The sequence below is a fragment of the Musa acuminata genome, chromosome BXJ3-6, assembly GCF_036884655.1.
Source record: "Musa acuminata AAA Group cultivar baxijiao chromosome BXJ3-6, Cavendish_Baxijiao_AAA, whole genome shotgun sequence".
Classification (NCBI taxonomy): domain Eukaryota; kingdom Viridiplantae; phylum Streptophyta; class Magnoliopsida; order Zingiberales; family Musaceae; genus Musa; species Musa acuminata.
Genome location: NC_088354.1, coordinates 30205293 through 30231789, shown reverse-complemented (window position 1 = coordinate 30231789; position 26497 = coordinate 30205293). Strand labels below are relative to the sequence as shown.

General features: G+C 42.0%; 2 protein-coding genes across 2 annotated transcripts; one reads left to right on the top strand and one right to left on the bottom strand.

Moving 5' to 3' along the window:
- The first annotated feature begins 201 nt into the window (after positions 1-201).
- On the top strand, positions 202-15907 carry LOC135640897 (calmodulin). The gene is made up of 2 exons (XM_065155722.1): positions 202-357; positions 15484-15907. Exons 1-2 carry the CDS (start codon positions 282-284, stop codon positions 15855-15857), a joined length of 450 nt encoding a protein of 149 aa, XP_065011794.1. The 5' UTR covers positions 202-281; the 3' UTR covers positions 15858-15907.
- Positions 15908-17467: 1560 nt separating this feature from the next.
- Positions 17468-25115, bottom strand: LOC103988902 (COP9 signalosome complex subunit 2). Its single transcript, XM_009407579.2, has 12 exons — positions 24921-25115; positions 24516-24608; positions 24231-24309; positions 23148-23388; positions 22972-23046; positions 22739-22873; positions 19307-19494; positions 19136-19204; positions 18964-19054; positions 18737-18871; positions 17983-18095; positions 17468-17900 (listed from the first exon to the last, which is right to left on the bottom strand). Exons 1-12 carry the CDS (start codon positions 24928-24930, stop codon positions 17810-17812), a joined length of 1320 nt encoding a protein of 439 aa, XP_009405854.1. The 5' UTR covers positions 24931-25115; the 3' UTR covers positions 17468-17809.
- Positions 25116-26497: the final 1382 nt, after the last annotated feature.

Below are 26497 nucleotides of genomic sequence, written 5' to 3'. Positions count from 1 at the left end.
ACATCTATTAATTAAATAATGGAATGGTTCCAACTAAAACTAAATTTGAATAATGTCCAAATAATAATGATAATAATAAATTTGAATCCCTTCCTCTTCAAAAAGAAGTAAATTTAATCCCTTATTCTTTAAAAAAGAGTAAATATAAAATTTATGAACCTAATTGTACTTGACAAATTGTGTTGGCTTGGAACGTGGTATAAATAGGAGCGAGAGCGAAGGCCTCTCTCTCTCTCTCTCTCTGTCTCGCTTGGGGTCGATCGTTGCTGAGGAGGACGAGGATGGCGGAGCAGCTCACCGACGAGCAGATCTCCGAGTTCAAGGAGGCATTCAGCTTGTTCGACAAGGATGGCGATGGTGAGATCCCTCTTTCGTTTGGGTCCCTCTTTATTGATCCGACATCTTTGGTGTCGCAAAGATCACGCTGCCGATCCCGTTTTTCCTCCTGTTGGGTGGGCGAGACTTTTGTCTGCAAAAGGAATTGTTGACGTTCGGTTTCGGACGATTGTTTCTTTTCATGGATGTGGATCCTTCGTTGCTGTTGTCATGAATTCGATGGCTGGGTCTTCGATCCGTGCCTCGGAATCCGATCAAGAATCGCATGGGCTACGATCGCTTCTTGGAGAAGTTTCTGTTGTTTGTCCTTTCTCGAATGGAATGGAGCGTTAGGTACCAGTGCGGATTAGGGTTTGTATCGGACGTGTCTGGGAACGATCCTTTCTTTTGAGCCGTAGAGAATCTTCTTCTCCTCTTGATTTGGGTAAAATACATGATCGGCGTACATTAGCGATACATGTCTCACAACTGCATTTCTGATCATGCTGAATTCGTGATGGTACACATTATCATTTCTAGTTTATGATAGATTATCGAGATGAAATTAGATGGTGGTGACTGTTCTCCATTGTGCACTTTTTGGTACGAGGATTTGAAATTGTAGAACTTCTCCAAAAACTTCAACTAGGAATCCAAATTCTGAGTTGCTGAAATATTTAAATTCCAAGTTCTGATTAAAGTTTGTTGTTGGTCGGGTAATTTCAAGCAATTCATGCATAGTCAGGGCTTTGTAAATTCTAGGATTTGGAAACTACATGGATTGTTGAATTTTGAGGTTGGAACCAGAAATTGTGTCTGGCTCAAATCCCTATGAACTTTCTGTACTACAATGAGTTTTGTAACTTGAATTAGAGTGAGATTTGGATTACAATGAAAAGGGCATATCTATTTGTTATAACCCATCATGCCTGTTAAAGACAGTAGTAGACACCATGAACATAATGTTGGAAGGACATGTGCATCTTGTGCCTGCACTGATTTTGTTTGTACTTGTAACATCCCACCTGACTATACTCACCATTGAACCTCTTTTATGTTTCAGTTGGAGGTTCCATTTTTAGTCTGGTCTCTTGGTTCTTCAGCTATTTGAAAGCTGATAGACCTCCGTGTACAGCCTACAAATTCATTTGTAATCCTAAACTGCAGTTGCATGGAATTCTAATTATTGTGATCGCTAACCCTTTTTGCTTCAAGAGATCGTATTAGTTTTTAGAACATTGGCAAAAAAGATGAGTTTTGGGTTTGAGTCAGCAAAAGATATCGTGACCTAGAGTTGTCAATAAGTGCAGCAGCAGGAGAAAGGATTACACTACAATATTGTGTGGATGCTGTTTGTGTTGGGTCAGCAGGTATCTGGTATGAGCATGTGTAGCTATAGAAGTCAGCATGACCCATTTTGACTCAACATTTCATGATGTGTGCACATACCATGGTGTTGGTGTGCCATGCAGGCCAAGACTAACAAGGTTGTCAATAAGTGGTTCAACGTCACCTGATAAAATGAAAGTGGAAAACCAGTTCCTCCGTGAAACTAACAATCTGTTTTCTTGACATGTAACTGTTACCACAGTTTGTCTTCAGAAGAACTGATCCAAGCAAGCAATTAGATGTGCTGGTAATTTTTATTTTGATGATAAGCTATTCATATGTAGTTGCTTTTTATTTTTACAACTGTTTTTCAAAATGCTACATCAGCTGCTAATTTTTGGAAAAATAGGATGTAGTATTAGTTGTTCTATATTCATATGTGATGATCCTGCATATCTGTTTGGATTGTGTAATGCTTTCTGACAAGTTTGTTTCCTGTACGGTTATCCAATTATAAGAGATTGAACACCATTATTAGGCTATGTAGTAATTGCATCGGCCGCTTCGACTTTTGTTCTCTGATGTATTAGGGATGCTTTTTACGAGCAACTATAGTCAGTTTTCTTTTCTTAAAAACTACAATGAATAAGACATCTTACACTCTTCCTAGTCAATATCTGATTCTGTTAATCTATAAGATACAAAAATTAAAAGATGGATAAAGGATTTTCTGTAATCATCAAAATTGTTTCAAAGTATATTAATTGCTTAAGTAGTCGAGTTAGTCTAGTTCATTATATTGGGACATAAATTTTGTGTTTTGTTTTTTATTTATAAAGACAAACTTGTTAAAAATTTTACTATCAGGCATGTCAGGTTTTGTAGCACACTGTCACGGACTTAGCTGGTTTTGCTTAAGTTGTGCGGTACCCTTGCGTGTCCGTCCGCAAAGGTCAACCTCCCCGAAACCTCCTATGATCCCTTAGGACTTACAAAAGAGAAAACGAGTTAGAGAAAGCGCCTTACTCAGGATCCACAAACAAACATTCCAGAAAACACTTCATAGCCAATACAAATTACAAACAGACTTTACAAACTCTGAACGGTTGCACAACAAATGATCAAAATGGTCCACTACAGATCAAATATCTCTCACAAGTGTCCACATGACACAACCTTTATTTACAAGCCTAAAACGACCAGTAAATCCAACTAAAATGGGGCTATTAAGCCTTTGACCATCCCTCTACATGCTGTGCAAAGCATGAACATACCAAAAGACATGGACATACATAAGCATTATATCAAACATCCTGTTTAGAAGTTTGTCCGTGACATTCTCCCCCACTTATTCCTTTGACGTTCTCGTCGAAGCCTTTGTCGACATTGCAACTCCTCGCCTTTGCTGAGTCTTCAATCTTCTGCTCTAGTTGCAATGTGCCTTTTGGCTCTTAGCTGCTCTCCGCTGCTGTTGTTGAGTAGTCGAACTTTTGATCCGTCATACTGTTTCAACTCGCCAATGACTTTGACTCTAGTGTGGGGTTGGCTGAGTTGTGTTGATCGTTGTTAGTTCCTGCGGATCCTTTAGATGAAGGAAAAGATCATCCTTACTTTACGCCAGTCTCTCAAATGCCTCATGCTGCTTGAATTGGGTGGATGCTTGTTGGAGTTTTAACGAGCATCGCCTCGTAACTTTTTTGAAGTTTTGGGTTATTCCTCCAAAAAATTTGCCCATTGACTCTTCTTTCACTTAGTTGTCACTTCCAAGTAGACTCGCATCACTTCTGCTTTCGATTGGCTTTCTGTTGGGAAATGAAGCAGACAATCTACTCTCAATAGCACTGATCACCATTGGTGAGGATTTGACAACTATTATCTTCTATTATCTTCGAAGGGTCTTTGAACCTGTGCAGAGCTCCTTTGCTGGATAGATAAGAGAATTGTGGTACTCGGTTTCGCCCATTCTCTTAAGAGTTGAGAAGGCAAAGGTTACTTGACTTCGCCTGCCTCCTCGAGGGTTGTACTCTCTGCATCGAGCTGGTTACTGGCCTTCGCCTGCTCTTTGCTCACACTTTTGAAGCACTTAAAGTGTTTGCACTCCTTGCGTTGAGTTAGCTACTGTGATTTACCTTCTCAATGCCATCGAACATCTAGAATGCAAGAAGTTTTCACCCCAACTTGGAGTAAGTCTCTAATAGTTTTGGTCGCCTTTGGGATTGTTTCATCTTCTCCATCAACCCTGCTGCCTACTCCATAGAGTAGCAAAGGTACAGCACCGCGTATTGCCTGTTTCGTTCCTTGGTTGTGTATTCTTGCACGACCCGAAGTCCTTCACTTTTGGCTATCTTGATGAGAAGCTCACTGACACCGATCTTACAAAGTTCCTTGACCTTTGCCCTTCAGCCTTGTCCTAGTACTTGGAGTTTGCCTCTGCATGCTCCACCTCCTCGGCCCCTTTAATGACCAAGCGCTCTCCCTCTATGAGAGCAAGTGATCGATGACTTCACGGAAGTCCCGCCTCTGTAGTACCATGGCACTACCATGCCCGTGGCCCTACTATCCGTCACCTCGCATCTGCATCCATTTTCTTCACGATCGGTAGATTTGCCTCTGTGGCACTCCTTCGAGTCCACCTTCATTCTAACTGATGCTTTGTTTTGGGTAGCTAAGTCCCTCTGGACTCGTCGTCGCTTCCTTGCCCCTTTCGACCCCCTGTTTCAACACCTTTGTGTTCTTCAAGCAATTCCCCTTGGTCGATGGAAAGATAGACTGTAACTCCCATGCATGACCTCTGCCATCATGTTATAGGGTTTGCACCGATTCTGTTCTCCTTAACTTCCTTGATAGCAACGTTCGCTTACTCGACCTTGTCCTAACTTGCCGGGCTACCTTAAGCGAATATAGGCTCTGGAGCAGTCCAACTCTCTAGCAGCTTTGATCATACCTCAGCATGACCAAATCCCTCCCATGGGACTTACTGGTACTTGCATTCAAACTTTTTCCTCGGTGGTACATAGCCCCCATATGCTGATGACCAAGGCTTTTATCCGATGCAAAATTCGATGCACGCACGGAAGACTCGCCTCTGCGGTACCATGGCTTTCACTTGAATCCATAGCCCTTCTTGCCGTCGTGTTATTTATCGAAGTGGAACTCCCAGTAGCTCTCGATCATACCTCCATATGATGTAGTCCCTCACGAGACTATATTCGTGTGTATCATATTGCCACGAACTATTCCACCACGATCCGCTGCACCATGTCGCCTTCTAGTGACATCTCCAGTGCATTCTGATCCTCGTGGGATGAACTCAGATCGTGATCCCGCCATGTTGTCACGACCTTAGCTGGAATTGCCTAAGGCGTGCGGCACCCTTGCGGCCAAAGACGCGAACTTAGCTTGCGTTGCCTAAGTCGCGAGTCACTCTTGCGGCAAAGACGCGAACTTAGCTTGCGTTGCCTAAGTCGCGCTTCGCCCTTGCGATCTTGCTCCGCAAGGATCAACCCACTTTGTAACCTCTCGCAGGTCCCGAAGGACCTGTAAAAGAGAAAGAGAGTTAGATCGAAAGAACGAGCAACGGACAAGTCCCGAAGTCTCGCGAAAAGGAAAGCTTTACAAGCAATTCGTCGAACACCTTGTGTGCACAAGAGAAAAGAGGGAGAGGGGGAAAAGCAAGGCTTTCAAGGATGAACGAACAGCTGCAAGCCCACGACCAGCCGCTCACCTGGTCCCGGACGCAACACCAAGTTCCCGTAAAGGTCACGTGCGAACTTGCGAAAGAGTGTTCAACGCCCGGTATATAACCGAAGCCCCATCCAGCCATGTGCCACCCGGGGGGTTCCTGGGTGCTGAGATGGCTGACGTTTTGGTGAGCGGAGGCAGCACTCCGCTCACCTCCCGCGGCACGCGAAAACGGAGTCGTTTTGGGCTGTTTTGGGGCTGTTTTGCTCGGTTCGGTGAGCGATCGCTTTGCAACGCTGCAGCTTGTTCGAACTTACATATTTACAAGCAAAATGACCCAAAACCATGGGAAAACATGCTGTCAAGCAGCTGTACATGCGGGTGTGAGCGACGAACGGTTCGTTGAACGAAGTTGTTGCGGGTGCGCGACGACCGTTCGTGACATTCTCCCCCACTTAAACTGTCGACGCCCTCGTCGACGCTTGTTGGTAGTTGTTGATGACGTCTTCTTCATGTCGCAGGGCGTCTTCAGGCTCCCAACTGGCTTCAGTTCGGGGAAGCTTTCGCCACTTCACCAAGTACTCTGTTTGCTCCGCTCCGTTGGGTAGCTTTATCTTGCGATCCGCCAGAATGGTTTCCACTCGCTTCTCGTAGGAGGCTGTGATGGGAGGTAGCCGAGTTGGAACACTTCGAGAAGCATCTTGCGGATCTGAATGGTAGGCCTTCAGGTTGCTGGCGTGAAGAACGTTGTGAATTTTGAACTACGCCGGCAGCTGCAACTTGTAAGAAACATTGCCTACCCTGCTGATAATTGGGAAGGGCCCTTCATACTTACGCACCAATCCTTTGTGGACTCTTTTCCTGAAGAATTGGAGTGATGCTGGTTGGAGCTTTACCAACACCAAATCGCCAACTTTGAACTCCTGTGGTCGCCTTCCCAAGTCTGCCCACTTCTTCATCCGTTTTGCCGCCTTCTCCAAGTAAGCCCGCGCAATATCGGCATTTCGATGCCACTCCTTTGCGAAATGGTAGGCTGATGGACTACTCCCAGTATACCCAATTGCCATAGTGTGCGGAGTCGACGGTTGTTGTCCTGTGATAATTTCGAAGGGGCTCTTGTTGGATGCAGAGCTCCGCTGCAAGTTGTAGGAGAATTGGGCGATGTCCAACAGCTTCACCCAATCTCGTTGATTGGCACTCACGTAGTGCCGGAGATACTGCTCTAAGAGCGAATTTATTCTTTCAGTCTGACCATCCGTCTGGGGGTGGAGGCTTGTAGAGAAGTATAACTTTGACCCCAACAATTTGAATAGCTCGGTCCAGAAACGTCCCAGGAACCGAGCGTCTCGATCACTAACGATATTGTGTGGGACTCCCCAATACTTCACTACACCCTTCATCATCAGTCTGGCCGCCTCTTCAGCTGAACAGTGTAGGGGAGCAGCAATGAAAGTTGCATACTTTGAAAACCGATCGACCACCACAAGTATCGATCCAAGTCCCCCTACAGGTGGCAAGCTTGATATGAAGTCTAAGGAAATGCTCTCCCAAGGCCTTTCTGGTACGGGCAACGGCTCCAAAAGTCCCACCGGCTTCCGCTGCTCCACCTTGTCTTGTTGGCAAGTAAGGCATGTTCGAACATACTCCTCCACATCAATCCCCATCTTTGGCCAGTAGAAGGCCCTCTCCACGAGAGCCAACGTTCTGTGAATGCCGGGATGTCCAGCCCAAAGGGAATCGTGACACTCTTTTAAGAGTTCACGCCTTAAATTGTCCACTCGGGGAACATAAACCCTATTCCCTTTTGTGTAAACAAGTCCCTCCTGGACCCAAAATCGTCGTGCCTTGCCTTCTTTGATGAGCTGTATCAGGATAACTGCCTGGGGATCACTATACAGTCCATCTCTGATTCGGGAAAGGAAGTTGGAGTGTAACTGACTTGTTTGGCCTCTGCCCTCCAGTTGTGCAGCATTCACGCACTCCACCTTCCGACTCAGCGCATCGGCCACGACATTCGCCTTCCCGGGCTTATATTCCATTGCCATATCAAATTCAGCCAGGAAGTCCTGCCACCGTGCTTGCTTTGGGGAGAGCTTCTTCTGAGTTTGGAAATAACTCAGGGCGATGTTGTCTGTCCTCAGCACAAATCGCGACCCGAGGAGGTAGTGTCGCCAAACTCGTAGGCAGTGGATCACCGCTGTCATCTCCTTCTCATGCACTGGGTACCGCCTCTCGGTCTCGTTGAGTTTGCGGCTCTCGTAGGCCACCGGATGACCTTCTTGCATGAGTACTCCACCAATAGCAAAGTCCGAAGCATCTGTATGGACTTCAAAGGGCTCTCCATAGTTTGGCAATTTGAGCACTGGTTCTTCCAGAACAGCAGCCTTCAGATCTTGGAATGCTATCTCACATCTGTCAGACCACTTCCAAGGCTGCTCCTTCTTTAGCAACTCCGTCAGTGGGGTTGCCTGCTTCGAATATCCCGCGATGAAGCGTCGATAGTAGTTGACGAAACCAAGGAAGGATCTCAACTCTGGCACCTTCTTTGGAGTTCGCCATTCCGCAACTGCTTGCACCTTCGACTTATCCATCCGAATGGAGCTATCACCGATTCGATGCCCCAAGAATAGGATCTCAGTCTGAGCAAAGTAGCATTTCTCCCTTTTTACGAATAACGTGTTCTCCCTGAGAACCTTGAAAATCGTCCGAAGGTGCTTGACGTGCTCCTCGAGCGTTTGGCTGTAGACGACGATATCGTCCAAGTAGACGACCACGAACTTATCCAAATACTCCTTGAATAGCTGGTTCATGAGAGTACAGAATGTGGCCGGAGCGTTGGTTAAGCCGAAAGGCATCACCAAGAACTCAAACGCTCCATATCTGGTCACACAAGTAGTCTTTGCTTCGTCGCCTTCAGCAATGCGCACCTGCCAATACCCCGACCGGAGGTCGAGTTTTGAGAAATACTTCGCCTTGCCCAATTGATCGAACAAGTCCGCAATGAGCGGGATGGGATACTTGTTCTTCACTGTTACTTTGTTGAGGGCTCGGTAGTCGACACATAATCGGAGGCTCCCATCTTGTTTCTTCTGAAAGAGAACTGGAGCTCCGAAAGGTGCTTTTGAGCTGCGGATGAGACCACCGCTTAGCAGTTCACCTAACTGCTTCCTGAGTTCTGCCAACTCTGGCGGGGGCATGCGGTAGGGTGGTCTCGCTGGAGGCTTCACTCCTGGCTCCAGCTCGATACTGTGATCCACGCCTCTGCGTGGTGGAAGAGTCTTCGGCAACTCGGGTGGCATAACGTCTTTGAACTCCTTCAGGACGTTCGCCACCACAGCAGGTTCTTGAATGGCTTCTTCGTTGAGTGGCTCTAGCTTCATAGCAACCACGAATGTCAATTCGCCCTTTCGCACCCCTTTCTTCAATTGTAATGCCGAGATATGTTGGGGCTCCTTGGTTCCTCTCCGAGAGACGGGAACCACGCAGGGGTCATCGCCTCCCATCATACATAGGGAATTCAAGAACGGCATCGGCACCAACTTCGCCGCGTGCATAAACTCCATTCCAAGAATCACTTGGAAGTCGTCTAGTGGCACGGCCATCATGTTGGTGGTTCCGCTCCAAGTCCCGATTCTGATGGGAACTCCCTTCGCCAATCCGGAGATTCGCCTGGCCTCCGAGTTCACTGCTTTCATTCGGCTTGGGCTCTTCTCCAATGTCAACCCAAGTCGCTGTGCTTCACGATCGGCTATGAAGTTGTGGGTAGCGCCCGTGTCCACCATTGCACGGGTCGTTTGGCCATTCAGCTTGATGTCCACATACATCAGTTCACTACTTCCTGCTTTTTGTGCCTTCGTCTTCATGTTCTCCCCCACTTGACCCCGCATAGCGTTCAACAAACGCATTGCTCCCATTCGGGGTCCTTGCGACTCTTCATCGTCGCTGCTGGATTCAGAACTGCTTGAGCTAAGGGCAACAGCTTTGCCCTTGTCTGATCGGGGAGGGTGGATGGAAGCTGTCAAAGCGTTGAGTGCCTGCTTCTGTGGGCACTCCCTTACCATGTGCGGTCCTCCGCACAAGAAGCATCCTCCAGGTTTTGAGGCCTTGCCTTTTGGGTTCGGCCCTTTGTGGGAGCTCTTCTTCTTCTGTTCGCCCCCGAGCTCCTTCCCTCGAGAATGTTTTGGAGGGCGATTGCTTGAAGATTGTTTCCTTCTCGCTGGGTCTTCAGAGGAAACGAAGTCGGTGAGCCTTTCTGCAGCTGCAATTGCCCCGACCACGTCGGTAACATTCCTTCGATTCAGCTCCTGCTGAGCCCATGGTTTCAAACCATCAAGGAAGCTGAACAACTTGTCCTTCTCGGACATGTCCTGTATGTCCAGCATCAGTGCAGAAAACTGCTTTACATAGTCTCGGATGGTGGTACTTTGGCGGAGTTGTCTCAACTTCCTTCTTGCGACGAACTCTGTGTTCTCCGGTAGGAACTGAGTTCTCAACTCCCGCTTCAAGTCTTCCCATGTGTCGACTCGACACCGACCTTGTTGGATCTCCTCCCAACGAGTTCGCCACCAAAGTTTCGCATCTCCATTCAGATACATTGTTGCTATAGAAACTTTGGTATCTTCAGAATCGGGCCTCGTAGCTCGGAAGTATTGCTCCATGTCGAACAGAAAGTTCTCGAGCTCCTTGGCATCTCTGGCCCCTCCGTATCCATGGGGCTCAGGTGCCCTCAAGTTTTGTGGCGGTGCAACGCGGGTGTTGCCTCCTCCCGCATTTAGCGTTCTTGTGAGCATAGCCACCTTTGCCGTGAGTTCCGCCACAACGTCTTGTAAGTGCAGCACGGAGTCCTTGGTGTCATCGGACAGTCGGTCGACTAGGGCCTCGACCTTGTCGATCCTGGACTCCGCTTCCTCTTGCGAGCTCTCTACCCCAACAAGTCTTTGTTGGCCATGGTAGAGTTCCTCCATGCTCGCTTCCAGAACATCCAGGCGGGTTTCCGCCGTCGTGAGTCTCTCCTTATGACTCTTTTTCCCAGTTAGCGCACCAGATTGCGCTTCCTCCGCTCGCGGAGAGTTACCAACTTCTCGCTCATCCTGTTCGCTGCCGCGATCCTCGTGAGCGGCTCCAACAACATGAGAGCGAGTGTGCACATGCAGCCCACCTGCGGCTGCTTGGGGCAAGGGTCCAGCTTGCCCCGTCTTGCTTGATTCGCCACGATGCTTTGCCATGGCGAAGTTGCGAAGTTCGTTCGTTGTTCGATCGAAGAGCTTGCCCGCTCTGATACCACATTGTCACGACCTTAGCTGGAATTGCCTAAGGCGTGCGGCACCCTTGCGGCCAAAGACGCGAACTTAGCTTGCGTTGCCTAAGTCGCGAGTCACTCTTGCGGCAAAGACGCGAACTTAGCTTGCGTTGCCTAAGTCGCGCTTCGCCCTTGCGATCTTGCTCCGCAAGGATCAGCCCACTTTGTAACCTCTCGCAGGTCCCGAAGGACCTGTAAAAGAGAAAGAGAGTTAGATCGAAAGAACGAGCAACGGACAAGTCCCGAAGTCTCGCGAAAAGGAAAGCTTTACAAGCAATTCGTCGAACACCTTGTGTGCACAAGAGAAAAGAGGGAGAGGGGGAAAAGCAAGGCTTTCAAGGATGAACGAACAACTGCAAGCCCACAAACAGCCGCTCACCTGGTCCCGGACGCAACACCAAGTTCCCGTAAAGGTCACGTGCGAACTTGCGAAAGAGTGTTCAACGCCCGGTATATAACCGAAGCCCCATCCAGCCATGTGCCACCCGGGGGGTTCCTAGGTGCTGAGATGGCTGACGTTTTGGTGAGCGGAGGCAGCACTCCGCTCACCTCCCGCGGCACGCGAAAACGGAGCCGTTTTGGGCTGTTTTGGGGCTGTTTTGCTCGGTTCGGTGAGCGATCGCTTTGCAACGCTGCAGCTTGTTCGAACTTACATATTTACAAGCAAAATGACCCAAAACCATGGGAAAACATGCTGTCAAGCAGCTGTACATGCGGGTGTGAGCGACGAACGGTTCGTTGAACGAAGTTGTTGCGGGTGTGCGACGACCGTTCGTGACAATGTGTGGCCTTTGCCAACACATCGCAGGGCCTCTTCCACCTTCGATTTTGTTTGCTCCTTTGACAATCGACCTTCGTCCACCCTCTCTTGGGTCACACCTAGACTAGTGATTGAAAAAGGCTCTCGGGCGCTCGCCTAGGCGCTCGGGCGGGGCGAGGCGAGGCCCGAGCGCCTCGCTAATCTCTCAGGCGGCGCGCTTCAAACAGGCGCCGCCTGGGCGCTCGCCCGAGCCCAGGCGCTTCGGGCGAGCGCCTGGGTAAACCAAGGCGACCGAACCAGGATTTTAGGTCTGGTTCGATCCTGGTTCGATTAGTTAGTTGGTTCAATCGAACCAACTAAACTGATATAACCCTTACCCAACCCTAACCCGCTGCCACTCCCGATCCCGATCCCGATCTCGCTGCTCGCCGTTGTCGCTGCTCGCAAACGCTGCCGTTGTCGCCGCTCGCCGCTGTCGCTGCTTGCAAACGATGTCTCTGTCGCCACTCGTGCCTCCTGCTGCTCGTCGCTCGCCGCTGTCGCTGCTCGCAAACGCTGCCTCTATCGCCGCTCGTGCCTCCCGCTGCTCGCCGCTCCTGCTCCCGCTGTCGCTGCTCGCAAACGCTGCCTCTGTCGTCGCTCGCGCCTCCCGCTGCTCGCCACTCCTGCTCCCGCTGCCGCTGCTCGCCGTTGTCGCTGTCGCCGCTCGCGCCTCCCGCTGCTCCTCGCTCCCGCTCCCTTTCCCGCTGCCGCTGCCGCTACCGCTGCTCGCAAACGCTGCCGTTGTCGCCGCTCGCCGCTGTCGCTGCTCGCAAACGATGTCTCTGTCGCCACTCGCGCCTCCTGCTGCTCGTCGTTCGCCGCTGTCGCTGCTCGCAAACGCTGCCTCTATCGCCGCTCGTGCCTCCCGCTGCTCGCCGCTCCTGCTCCCACTGTCGTTGCTCGCAAACGTTGCCTCTGTCGTCGCTCGCGCCTCCCGCTGCTCGCCACTCCTGCTCCCGCTGCCGCTGCTCGCCGTTGTCGCTGTCGCCGCTCGCGCCTCCCGATGCTCCTCGCTCCCGCTCCCTTTCCCGCTGCCGCTACCGCTGCTCGTCGCTGCTTCCTCGTTTCTCAATCAGCAGGCTCAGTATACAGTATACTATTAATATTAAGTTTATTTGAAATGATTAATTTTCAATACTGTTAATAGATTTTCTTAATTTAATAGCATATTTTTTATTTAAAATTTTAAATAATTATATTTATTAATTATATTATATATTTTTATATTTTAGCGCCTCGCTTCGCTCGGGCGAGCGCCTAGCGCCTCGGGCGTTTTTGGACCTTAGCGCCTTTTGGTGCCTAGCGCTTTTTAAATCACTGACCTAGACGAAGCACCACTCTATGACAATCCATCGCCTAGTAGCTCCCGAAGTCCACCGACTTCATTGAAATTAGTACACCATTGTCTGGATCTTGGGCTTCTGCCCCTACTAGCACAATCTCCGCTGCACACAGCTTCCTTCTTGACAACTTGATGACAGCACTGTGGCATATTCTTCAAGAGTACTCGCTTCCGCGTCCTCTTGCCCCGTGCCAAGGCCTTCTGAACCCAACTTCGTCTCTGTAAGTTGAGTTGTCTTAATTCCTCCGTTAAATGCATCTTTGAGGTAAGGTGCATATGTCTCGAAGCTCCCTTCATCTTTGGCACCATGCAGGATGAGCCCGCTTCATCAAAATGAGGGACCCATGGAACGACATGATCCCGCTCTTGCCTCTGCAAGAGTTCATGTCCTTGACCTCTGTCCAAGGAAAGCTCTGCGCCTTCGCTCCATGTTCCATCTCCCATGCTAGCTCCCTTCATGCGGCTTGGATACTTTCGCCAAGTTACATCCAAGTTGCTTTGCTCCTCGTTTTACATTGAGTTGAAGGTGGCCCTCGTGCCCACCATTCCACGGGTCAGCCCTTTGTTGAGTCCGATCTTCATATCGACTCCAAGTGTGCCTTCATTTGTGTTGAGTCCGATCTCCATATCGACTCCATGAGTGTTTGTCCCACTCTGATACCATTTGTCACGGACTTAGCTAGTTTTGTCTAAATCGTGCAGCACCCTTTACAAACACCCTTTACAAACAGTGCCTAAGTCCGCAAAGGTCAGTCTCCCCGAAATCTCCCATGGTCTCTTAGGACCTACAAAAGAGAAAATGGGTTAGATAAAACGCCTCACTCAGGATCCACAAGTAAACATTCCAGAAAACACTTCGTAGTCAATGCAAATTACAAACAGATTTTACAAGCTCTAAATGGTTGCACAACAAAGGGTCAAAATGGTCCACTACAGACCAAATATCTCTCACAAGTGTCCACATGACACAACCTTTATTTACAAGTCTAAAACGGCTAGCAAACCAAACTAAAATGAGGCTATTAAGTCTTCGACCGTCCCTCTACATGCTGTGCACAGTATGAACATACCAAAAGACACGGACATACATAAGCATTACATCAAACATCCTGTTTAGAAGTTTGTCCGTGACAACACGACATTTTTAGAAAAAAGAAAAAGAATCAAGAATATCCACAATCTCACACCTTGCACCATGAAGTATACATTCATGGCATCAAATTCAATGGCCAAATTACTTAAACATTCATTATGTTGTGTTCATTCTTTTCTCCTTATTGATCTGTTTTTTTAAAGTTGAAGTTATTATTTGGGGTCGGTTACATTGAGCTTTTTTCACCATTGAGATTTGTGAAGAGCCATATCTTTAGTTAAATTAAGAATATTTAAATTTTTATTTATTGTTTCTATTAAAGTCCTTTTACGTCTCCCTCTCTCTCTCCTTATACTACTAATAGTAATAATTTCATATCTTCTAACTACCATATCTGGAAGTCTCCTGAGGATACGTCTATACTATCTTAAACAATTCTTTTTTATTTTGTCTCTATCAAAGCGGCACCTGATTGTTCACAAATGAAAACATTCTAATCTTAACAACATAAAATTTTTATTTTTATTTTTTCTTAACTGTTTAACACTTAGATCCATAAAAATTGTTAGTCCAACACTTAGATTCATCAAATATTATTGGTCTAACAACTGTCTTATAAATTTTTTTTTTAATCTCAAATGTATAAGATTTCTAATGTCCCTCGCTAGTTATTATGAAACTTTATTCGGTAGTAGGCTAGCTAGCTGAAACTAGGATTTAGTGACCTTGATATTCTTTCCTGTAGAACATTACTTATGATTTCTTGTTGACCTAAAAAGCTCGTGAAACTTATTATTGATTCTTGAATATGAGCTTTACATATTCAATAAGAAAAATTGTCAAATGTTTTGAATTGCAGAGTCAAGAGAACTGTGTTATTCTCGAACTTCTTTAGCAGCTTTGACATGTTGTGTGTTGTTACCAATCTATGATTCTTTGCTAAAAGAATCATATGGTTGGTATATGAAACATAAAGTTAGTTTGCTAGGTCCTAGATACTGCTTACACTTCATATGGTCGGTATATGAAACATAAAGGATTTTGTATGTAGAGTGTGATTTACAAACTTGATCAACAATTCGAGGTAGTTGTTTCTCATTTCTTGTAATTCTACGGATCCCTTTTTCTTGTCCCCCGTGTAATTCATTTGGTTCTTGTTTCAAAACCTCACATATAGATGTGTTCTGTGGCAGGTGAATCTTTTGTTGTTGTTATCTTTTTATGGAACATATACTTCATATCGGGCTGTCATAGTTTTGTTGCATTGTTAAGTCAGATAATAACTAAAGGCAAAGAAACATGTTTTGCTTATGATTTACTGCACTTTCCCGTGTCCAGTCCTAACGCTTAACCTCACATTTTCAATTATCTACCTCAAGATTATAGGTTGTGCTTATGCTTTCCACAATGTAAAAACAATAAAGGTCTAAAATTCTATTAATACTTGTGCTATTTGTTTGATTGTCAATACATTGACATGAGGAACTCTGTGATGCATGGATGTTTAACGCGCATTAGAGTTATGAGTAACTTGTCCATTTGGTTCAAGTCACAATCTGTTCACGGGTCATAGTTATATGGACACTCACACTGTTCTCTTTTTTACCTTGTAATCTTAACAGGTTGCATCACAACCAAGGAGTTGGGAACCGTGATGCGTTCTCTGGGTCAGAACCCCACGGAGGCTGAACTGCAGGACATGATAAATGAGGTTGATGCAGATGGCAATGGGACAATTGACTTCCCAGAGTTCCTCAACCTGATGGCACGCAAGATGAAGGATACCGACTCAGAGGAGGAGCTGAAGGAGGCCTTTCGGGTATTTGACAAGGATCAGAATGGCTTCATCTCTGCCGCTGAGCTCCGCCATGTCATGACCAACCTTGGCGAGAAGTTGACGGATGAGGAGGTCGACGAGATGATTCGAGAGGCTGATGTTGACGGTGATGGCCAGATCAACTACGAGGAATTCGTTAAAGTCATGATGGCCAAGTGAGAGCCCTCTCTCTGCAAGGTGAAATAAGAAGCCGGGGGGGGGGGGGGGGGAATTCATTGCTGAAGGTAGGAAAACTTGATTCTATCTGTTCTCTCCGCTGCTGGTTATAGTTGTGAACACGTGAAGACTTGTGCTCTTTTGGTCTCTCTTACGGCCGGCGGTTGTGTTTCATTAGACTGTCCTCTTCTCTGTATTCTCAGAGCAGTAGGGTTTCACTTGGATCTATCTACATTGTCACCATTTTGTTCTTTGCCTCTCATCATTCTAACATATGCAAAACCCCCTTTGACACAATGGAGATGTTTGTCCAATTTCTTGTCTTCTAATTTTATTTTAGCAGAGAACTTTCTAAATAATGAGGTTCTTACGAAGTTGGGAAATAGTGTATTTGTCCTCAATTTTGATACTATAATATTCTTCACATGTTACGATAATGTTTTGATGTTCAACGGGGTTGGAGAATCAGAGTCAATCGAGATTCACTTCCAAATTTATCTCAAAATACAGTGTTGGGAGGGCAAACAATTAGGGTTGAGACCCTACAAGAATTGCATCAGGGGCATAGTTGATAAGCGATCCTTCAATGCTTAACTTAATTTGGATTTAGGAAATTTAGCCAAGTATCAAATATAAACCACTATTGGTTTGAAAGAGAGAAAGGAAGAGAACCCTACCTAGGGGTCAACATAACCATTTAGTTGATGTTATAATTAATTTCGAGAATGGTTATGTTCACCATCCGACCATAAATGGGGTCATAGAGTTGTGTTGCATTGAACTTGGAGGATAGAATAATACTTTCCATGCTAGAGTTTGATTCGTAGGTTTTGATCTTACATAACATGTTGATCGAATAAGGTTAGCATGTTGGTCATGTCGAGATGACATATCGGCTTGGTGTCGGTCTATGTCAATAACTGTTCGATATTTATCTTATCATTTACCTCCTGTCGTATTTTGACACATGAAATACGACTGTGACATAATGTTTTATTTAACAGGTTGTCGTATCATGTTGTTGGACCTCTCATTGGTTGCTTCATGGCATTCGTGTATATCAGTATCGTGAGATACTACTTCATGGTCAATTCAACTATAACATGACACTTTATGGCTGATTTGGCCACGTTGCCAGCATAAGAACCTTTAGGTCACTTTATGATTGATTTGATTACATCATCATCATCATAAGACACATACTTCATAGTCGATTATGTCGAGATGCTTTATTGCTGATTCGATAGTATTATCATCATATATACATATATATACATACATATATATATATATATATATATATATATATATACATATATATATATATATATATATATATATATATATATATACATATATATATATATATATATATATATATATATATATACATATATATATATATATATATATATATATATATATATATATATATTGGTGATTTCTGTTAATTTGAACGAATTGGCTAAAACTCACTGTGATCCTCCATTTATCGTCGAATATAATAAATATATTACGTGATACCATAATAACTACGAAACCACGTCATCCATAGAAATGGCCTCATATATGCCAAACTCAGCAGATCAATAAGTGGAAATAATGATGCCACCTAAGCAAAGAAAGTGTACTTTCTTGTAAAACATTTTTGAACGTTAGAAGACAAGAATTTAAGGCAAAACACATAAACATAGGTCCCAATGTAATGTAAATGACCTCTTTCTAAATCACCATTACTCATGGAATACGTACCATTTGTAGATTCTGCCCACTATGACCCGAAAAAACAGCTTCTTCTTGGCACTCGGTCAACTGTTCACTACAAAAGAAAACAACACACGCCCATAGTTTGTGGCCTCTTCTGACGAAATGCTTCGACATGTATGTAATCTTCGACACGGTAGAACAAAGCTGAGTACAACACAAAGACATGTAGAACAAAGCGGATCTCAGGGTCAGCCTACTCTATTTGAGATTGTTTGGTACAATGATCTAAGCTGAGTGTTCCACTTGTCTATGGCAGCATATTTCTTCATTCCCTTGGACCTGTGAAAGTTGTGGTGGTTTCAAACTTGGGTTCTGCATCATGCATTCAAAATCTAAAAGAAAGAGAGGAAAGGTGTGAGACCTGTCGCTTCTCTCTAATAGCTTGTTGACTTGATCGATGTGACCTTGAATACGATTGTCCAAAATCAACGAAACTAGGAGCTGCTCCACATCTTTCTCAGGCACATTAAGTTCCTAAAAGCAAGCAAACAAATTCAGCCTCATTAAAGATGGAAAATTAGTTTACCAGGGGTCTCACACCCAATTAAAACTGAAAAATGACACAGCAAGAATAGATTGAACGAAAAAAAAAGGTACACGCTAAAGGACATAACACAAATACACCACAGGAAAAAAGGTTGATTGAAACAAAAAAACACAGATGACTAAACAAAAAAATCAGCTGGGGCGTATTCAGAAGGTTGAGCTTATACCACAGCACAAGTGGCTCAAATCATCAAGTAAAGATCGAACCAACCATATCTCCACTATTGTATAGTTGAAACAACAAACTGCCAAGAGGCACTACATAAACCTCTTAAAATTTATCTCAAATAAGCATGTTCTCTGTTACAATACTATAAAAATTTAGCAAATTCAATAGGGGTAGTGTGGTCTTCCAAAATGAAAACCCTTTTAAGGGCTAAACGAGGAACTGAATTCCAGGGGAAACCAAGTCTTAACCAAGGACTACATAATTCTTTTCCCCAAGACTATGATATTGATTTTAAATAATTTCAACATCATGTGCATATTGCACATTTGTTTTGAATGGTTAGTCAGCAAGTTAATATGCAGCTTAAGCGAACAAACTAATAAAGGAAAAAAAGGATTACCTTTGAGATGAATGGAATCCTGATTCGTGTATAAGGTTTTATAAGCTTCAGGAGAACTTGAGTTCTGATATTTTTCAAAAGATCTTCAATATAATTTCGGATGAAAGGATCATCCATAATCGTTCTTCTGTTACTCTGTAAAAAATATTTTCAACATCAGTAGGTTGGAATACAGGGACATGATTGAGATTTCAATTTAAAAGGTCAACATAGCACAAAGTAATAACCTTTAAGATCTTCTCAAATTCTAATATCTCATTTCGTTGATATGCTGCGATCAGATTTGTCATTGCCAAAATTTCGGGATCATTCTTGTATCTGCTTAAAGCACACAGCTAATATTTACAGGTAAAAAAAAGGCAAAATAAAAAAACATTTATGAGCCTCTAGAAAACTTACGGCTTTGCCTCTTGACCATCAAATGGATTTACTTCAGATTCCATCAGCATGTTGGCAAGAACCAAATACCTGAAGTAAGATCCGATGCATTAAATTGGCATGAGTTGGATAAAGGGAAATATGCCTTTAGTACAAAATGTGGCAAAGAAAGAAAATGAAACATCTATATACTTGAGACATTGGATACGACGCTGGTTTCCAGCTTCATCATAGTTCTTGAAGGCTTCAAAAAAATCAGTGGCAGCTTCTGCCCATTGTCTCTCAGCCATGTGCATTTTCCCTCCACATTCATGAATTATACCCATGATTCTTGGATGAGGTATTGCTGACTTTATGGAAAGTGCCTTCTGATATAGTTGCTGTTATACACCATATGTTCAGTTCAATATAGATAACACAGTACAAAGCACTTAAAATTAGTAGCAAAAAGTCAAGTAGCAAGTATTAGCATAAATAATAATAGCTATTGCATCTAGATATAAGTTTAAGACTACATCAGATAAGACCTCAATTGTTTTTTTTTCTTTTTTTTTGCAAGAGAGGAAATTTCTTTCGACATTTAGTGATTAATAATTGTTTCCTCTCACAGAAATTTCAATGGGGGTGAAAGATTGAAACTAATTCGCATGGTTCACCATATCATGCAACCAAGCATATCTTTCCCTTGTCACACCTGATGTAACTGTACATGGGTACACACTGATAAACTGAAAAAAGGTAAAAAAATGGATGAAAGATTGAAACTAATTCAGTAACTAATAGAATGGTTCACCATATCATGCTGACCAAACATTTCGGGTCCCCTGTCGATTGGCACAGATGTAATTGTTCATGGTTATATATCAATAAACTGAAAAAAAAGGCTAAAAAATGGCAATATTAAAAAAATATTTCAGGGTTTTTATCCTAATTTATTGATATATAAATTAAATTTGATACTTAAATATGCATTAATAAGCCTCTAATTACCCATTCTTGTAATGAATGCAATAAGTCAATATATGATCAATCTAAACTAATTACTTAAGTACCACCAATTAGGTCTTAATTAATCGTTTACTAATCAATCAAGAATTCTTCCTCTAATTACATGACACATAAAGAAAACATAGAAAGATGCTAAATACCTTCAATTGGAAACAAAATCCACCTAACCTTGAGTTCAAGTCCCTTTTTTATATAAATCAATTGGCTGATTTCCACTAATCGATGATTAGAGATATTAAACAAGTTTAATAAGAGTGAGAATGCATGAGAAAGAGTGAGAAAGTGGGAAAGAATGAGAATGAGGGTGAGTGTGAGTGAAAGGGGAGGAGGGAGGAGGGAGGAGCTTTTATGAGTCCAAAACAGCCTCCAACAGTCAAATAAGGAAGGGAAGGCTTTTATAAGTGCAGAACAGACCCCAACAGTCAATTTGACCGTTGGGCGGCTACTGTCAATTGAAATGACACCAATACAGTTGTTATACGACCGGTATGCCTCACAATTTCTATGTACTGGTCGAAATGGGCTGGTCTGCATCTCTGCCAGCTCTTGGAACAGTGCATATCACCCATTTCATACCGTACCAGGCAGCACCGCATTCCTTCATCTAAACTTCAGATAAGAACCCAACATACAGAAATTAAACTATAGAAAGCAATTTTCTTCATTTAAGCTTTATCCTCCTCTCATTTCTACTTAAAAAAGTTGAATACTATGAACTTGGATTCTGGAATATAGTTTTCAGCACAAAGGTCTTATTCTATCTTAATTTGCACTTGGTTGAATGGTCAACTATCATTGATTTTTAATCCAGTGCAGAAGTTCTCAATCCATTATTCCACTAGGATAATAGTTGTGTGTTTTGCAAGCAATGAACCTTAGCTTTTCATACAAAATAGCAGTGAGATTGGTATAACTACAATTTTGATGGAAGTTTATTATCTTCACCTAGAAGAGATGCACCAAAACTATGTTGGCCAAGAAACTGCTCTTGAATACCAATGAAAGCTAAATTTCATTAAAAAATCAAACTATTACAAAATGTTCAAAAACATATTCATTCTGCATTGTGCACTATACTTCATATTCTTCCTGAAACCAGTCTACAATGATTTCGAGACCTAAATCTCAATAATTCTATAATCCAAGGTTTTGAAAATAAGAACCAAGAGCATGACCTTCATTTCTGAAAAAATTGGGATTAAATCTGGATAGGGTGACATGGACTGGCAGATCGGTTTTAAAAAAAATAATATTAAACTCAACATAAATTAAAAGAATTCAAAAGTATAAATAATAAACATAAAATTGTAAGTAATTTTGTAGTTTTCAGTGTAATTATTTCACCTAAAATCTGGATCTAATCAATTAAAATTAGAAACATATTTATTTCTGCTAAATCAGCTAAAATTTACCAATATATAGTTTTAAAGTATAAACAAAAAATAAGACTGTTGAAACAAAACTAAATTAGAATAGGCAACTAAATTAGTGTAGGCAAGATGTTAAATAAAAGGAAAAAGGTACAAACATGTGGACAAAAAGTCAAAAGAAAAAAAAAGGTGGAGGAAGCACTAAGGCCTAGATACACCACTACTGGGACCACGTAAGCCTTAAATAGGTAGACAAAGAAATTTTTAAATAAAAACAGAATAAAGCAATCTTAAAGTCTGCACTCCATTCTTGTTGAGAAGCAACACTCTCCACCCTCCACCCCTACCTGTCCATTTCCTTCCAGCACCTCCATCAAGTTGGAGAGTCCACACTGGTCTAGAGCTGCCAATCATGCTGATGCAATGGTTCGCCATTGTTGGCAACATTTTTTTTTCATTTTTATTCTTATCTCCTTTTCTATCTCCTTTTTCTCTCTTCTCCTCCTTTTCTCCTCTCTTCTTCTTGTTCTCCTCCTCCCTCCTCCCTCACTTCTGTCCGTCTTAGATTCTGATAGAATTGGCAAACTCCAACTATTCCTTACCCACTTCATATCAACTGTAACCAAGTCCAATCTGGCCAGTTTTTCAAACCATGATCATTGTGGTACCGGTGGCAATTTCGATGCAAAATCAACTTAGATGTATATAGAATCGAGCAGCTTCACACATGAGTAATGTGAAAAAAATTGATTGAATAATTAATTACTTTTAGTTTCTAGCAGTAAAGTTTTGTATCTCACATTTCCTCACCACAGATAAAAGATGAAGTTCTACATCAATAATACATAAGCACAGTACAAATCTACCAAAATTTTAGAGCAATTTTACTTCTGAAGGCAAGATTAATCAAACATTAAGCTGTGGCAGAAAGTACAAAGAATTACAAGACATAGTGAATAAATTTCAAAAAGCAAATTCGATTACTAATCTGAATGTAAAGATTTAATAACTAAACGAAAAATTAAAAGATAGATTATGAGACAAAATGGCACAGATTAACAGATAAACTACATAAGTTCACCATATTTTCCACCATCATATTCATCATTCAAGATGAACTTTATTAATAAAGGCAACATTTTCTTCCTAGCCATCAAAGTTCAAGCCTAATCCACAAGACATAAAATAGACAACACTAATTCATTCAACAATTATTATTAACATTAACATATTTAATAAAACCAACCTTTAGTTTTTTGTTATTCTTAGTCTGTGTGTACATTTGAATCTCAATAGCATAGACCTCCAGAAGTTGTGTGCCTTTCTTTTGATCATCAGTACCATCTTCTCGCTGGCAAGATTTGTGGAGTTCTTTCAATATCTGGATGAACCAAAGGATCACTTAATACATTTCAAATCATGCACATAAAGCAAGCAACTCTATGACATAAAAAGTGCTATCTAGAGAAACAAAAATACCTTACTCATTCGTCCATATTCACCAATGTCGAACCAAATCGTGCAAAGCTTAAGATTTGTTTTAAACCAAAGTCTCTGCCGAAACACATACGGTCTAGTTGGCAATCCATCAAACACAATGACAATTGACTAATCATAGACATGACCGTGAAAAAAATGTAAAGTTGGCCAGTAACCTCATTCTTTGCTTCCTCAAGTGCCTTCAGCGTCGTCTCATAGAACTCCTGTAGAAGACCAAAGTTCTGACTTGCGGAACCCGAAACAAAGTCCATTATGTTATTTATACATTTTTCACTATAGTTACGTGTAACTGCTGATTTGATATATGTCAACATCTCCCTGTAAGCTTCCATCATCTCTTTATACTTGCCTAACCTATAATAAAGCTTAACTGTTTGTTTTAAAGCTTTGAATCCCCTGTTCAAAATGAAAACAAATAAACGCTCAGGCACGGCTTATTTCCTGATACCGAAAACCAAGAAGCAACAACTTAAAACCAAATAGTAGCATAAAATCACATAATTCCTACACGCTAAAGAAAATAAAACTATTTTTAATAACTTGTCCAACATTTGAGCAGATGCAGCGACCAACATTTTTCTTAATCTTATAACTCCAAAATAAATGTGAGACAAAACTGGCAAATAATGAATAGAATTGGTAACTCGCTCCTGTTAAAAATTAAAACATTTCAGACAAACAAAATTGGTGGAAAGTATGGTTCTTGTAAGTTCAGGATAAATATGTTTCTTGTGATCAATTATATTGATTCTTACTAACATATTAAAATGAAATGTGAACTTGTGCCGATTGCTTATTGCAAAACATCTTTGTATCATAAAAACATGCATTATATCAAGCATAATCTCCCATTTACCCATAAAAAGAGCAAATTTAGATGTGCATGCATGGATTTTTCTTATTTTTACACATAACACTATCTTATCTGCTTATCCCAGAGCATCTAGTGTCCATGCATTACATCAAGAAAATATTTGTACTCCACTGAGAAGTAGTCACTCATCAACAACAAAAAACTCAATTCTGAGTTTCCAAGAACTTGCAACCTCACACATTCCATAACAATATCAGGCTAGCATAAAGATGTATTGCTGTAATATACCTACTGAAAAGTCGTTGCTCCTTTACTGTTTCATGGAGTTAATTTATGAAAAGGATAAATGTGTCATATGAATACAAGTGCAACCTAAAGCCATCTCTCTATTATTGGGCAGTTATATAAAACTCCAGATGGTTACCACTCGGCTTTTTCAGGTTCCATGCGCACTACTTCAGCAAAACCAGCAAGTGCTTCCTCAGGATCAGTTTCCACTAACCCTGTAAGATGAAAATTAGATACGAAAAGCTCACTCCAAAATTATGCACACTATAATTAAATAACATGGCAGGAGATAAATGATCTTGAATGTTTTACAGCAAAAGAAAACCTATACAAACACAACCAAAATAACCAGTAAATAGAATAAGAAATGTCGCTTCCCTAGCTCTCATCAATTATGCCCTCATCGTAACAACCAAATTACCTTTCGAGTTGTAGTATTGGTTCTCAATGTCGACGTCCTGCTCCTCCGGTTCCTCATCAGAGTATTCAAACCCATAGTCCTCCATATCAGCATCTAAAAAAACCAACAAGAAGAGTTACTTCTAAGTAGGGGGAAAAAACCCTACAAAGAACATTAAAAGCCACTTGTTTCCCATCTCCCAACTACGAAATAGGAGTTCATCGAATAACCCAAAGACCAAAATGAAATGAACAAGATAAAAAAACCCTAACAGCACCAAGTGAAGATCTACTGAACCGTCAAAAGCAGATAACAACCATCCAACAAGGAAACAAGAAATACTCATTTGATCTAAAGTGAAGATGAGAAATCAAGAAAAAGAAAAAAAAAAAAAAAAAAAAGGAACAGAAACGAAAGATCGCTTACCGGAACCCATGGCTTGCAAATAGCGTCCGATCGCGGGGAAGGATCTCGAGCTTTGATCGGAGGCGGGGTTATGGCTAGGGTTATGGAGAAGGATAGGGCGATCGAGGCGAGGGAATGAGCAGGCAGCGGACGTAGAGGTATTCGTTCTTCGAAGGGGGAAGGAAACGGGTTGTCACCAAGCGTAGTTTGGATCTCGCCTCCCCGATTGATCCTACATCATGGGCTTATATTGGGTTCAACAGCGCCGATAAAATGGAGCCCCAAAACTTGGACTTGGTTGAGCTCAACCAGGTCCGGATTCTCACACGGTCGTGAAATAAAGCTTCGTGTATTGGAGCTCGGCTCCCCCAATCGATCCCAAATCTTTTGCTTACATTGGGCTCAATCGGACCAGCGAAATTGAGCCCTAAATCTTGGACTTGGTTGAGCTCGACCAGGTCAGCAGTTCTCACACCATCCTAAAGCTTGGACTTGGTTTGGGCTCCACCGAACAGCATTAAAATATCATCCGCCAAAATGCTTAATAAGTTAATATTCATAGGTAAATTCCAACTAATGTTTTTTATATATTTCCTTTTTCTCGTATTTTCAAAATAATAAAGGTACATTTATCTTCTCCTTTTTTTTTTTTTCCTTCGTCTTCCTCACTTCTCAAAACCAACACATTCTCTTAAATTAACTCAGTCAATCAAATTGATTTAATTGACCTAAAACTTAGACTCATCCAATAAATAATGGCCAAAATTAAATTATTCGCAAAATTTCATGTGTTGGTTCGAATTTGGATTATATTTATTGGATGAATCTAGCCCTCGAAGAGAACCCTTGCTTTTTTAGTGGGACAAAAATATCTCAAACCATTAATTTGTTTCTTTTCTTTCTTTCCCTCCTTTTAAGCTAAATATATATGGATTCGTTTAATTCATATATTAAATATAATAATAATAATAATAATAATAATAATAATAAAGGTGTAAGTCCAAACTATATAGGTTTGACTATATGAATCTTCATTATTATTGAGATATATAAAAAATATATATTTAATTAAATTTAAAATATATAAATTTTTATTTATAATTTCTAATAAAATCTTTTCAGATCTTTCTCTATCTCTTTTCATATCACATGCTCATAATTCACGAATAAAAATATTTTTTTATTTTTTAACTTCACACATATATCTCAATATTGTCATGATAACATAAATTTTTTGTATATATTTTTTTCTTAACTATCCAATACTTAAATTAATAAAATGATATTTGTCTCATAATTATTTTATAAAGAAATAATCTTAAAGGTATCCGATGATCACATAAGGCTCCAAATACCACTCGTTATTTTGACCATCTTGTTTTCACTCTATAAATAATATATTTATTGATGTCTTTATTTTATTAAATAATTAATCCAAGATGCCTAAATTTTTTTATTTAAAGGATTTTTTATCCATCCAATTTAACTATATGTTCTCTTATCTACTTAATCTAAAATATTTAGTTTCTAAGACTTATCTCAATAACTCAAGCTTATAATTAATACCGCTTAGTCATTCAATGACTAAGATAATATGA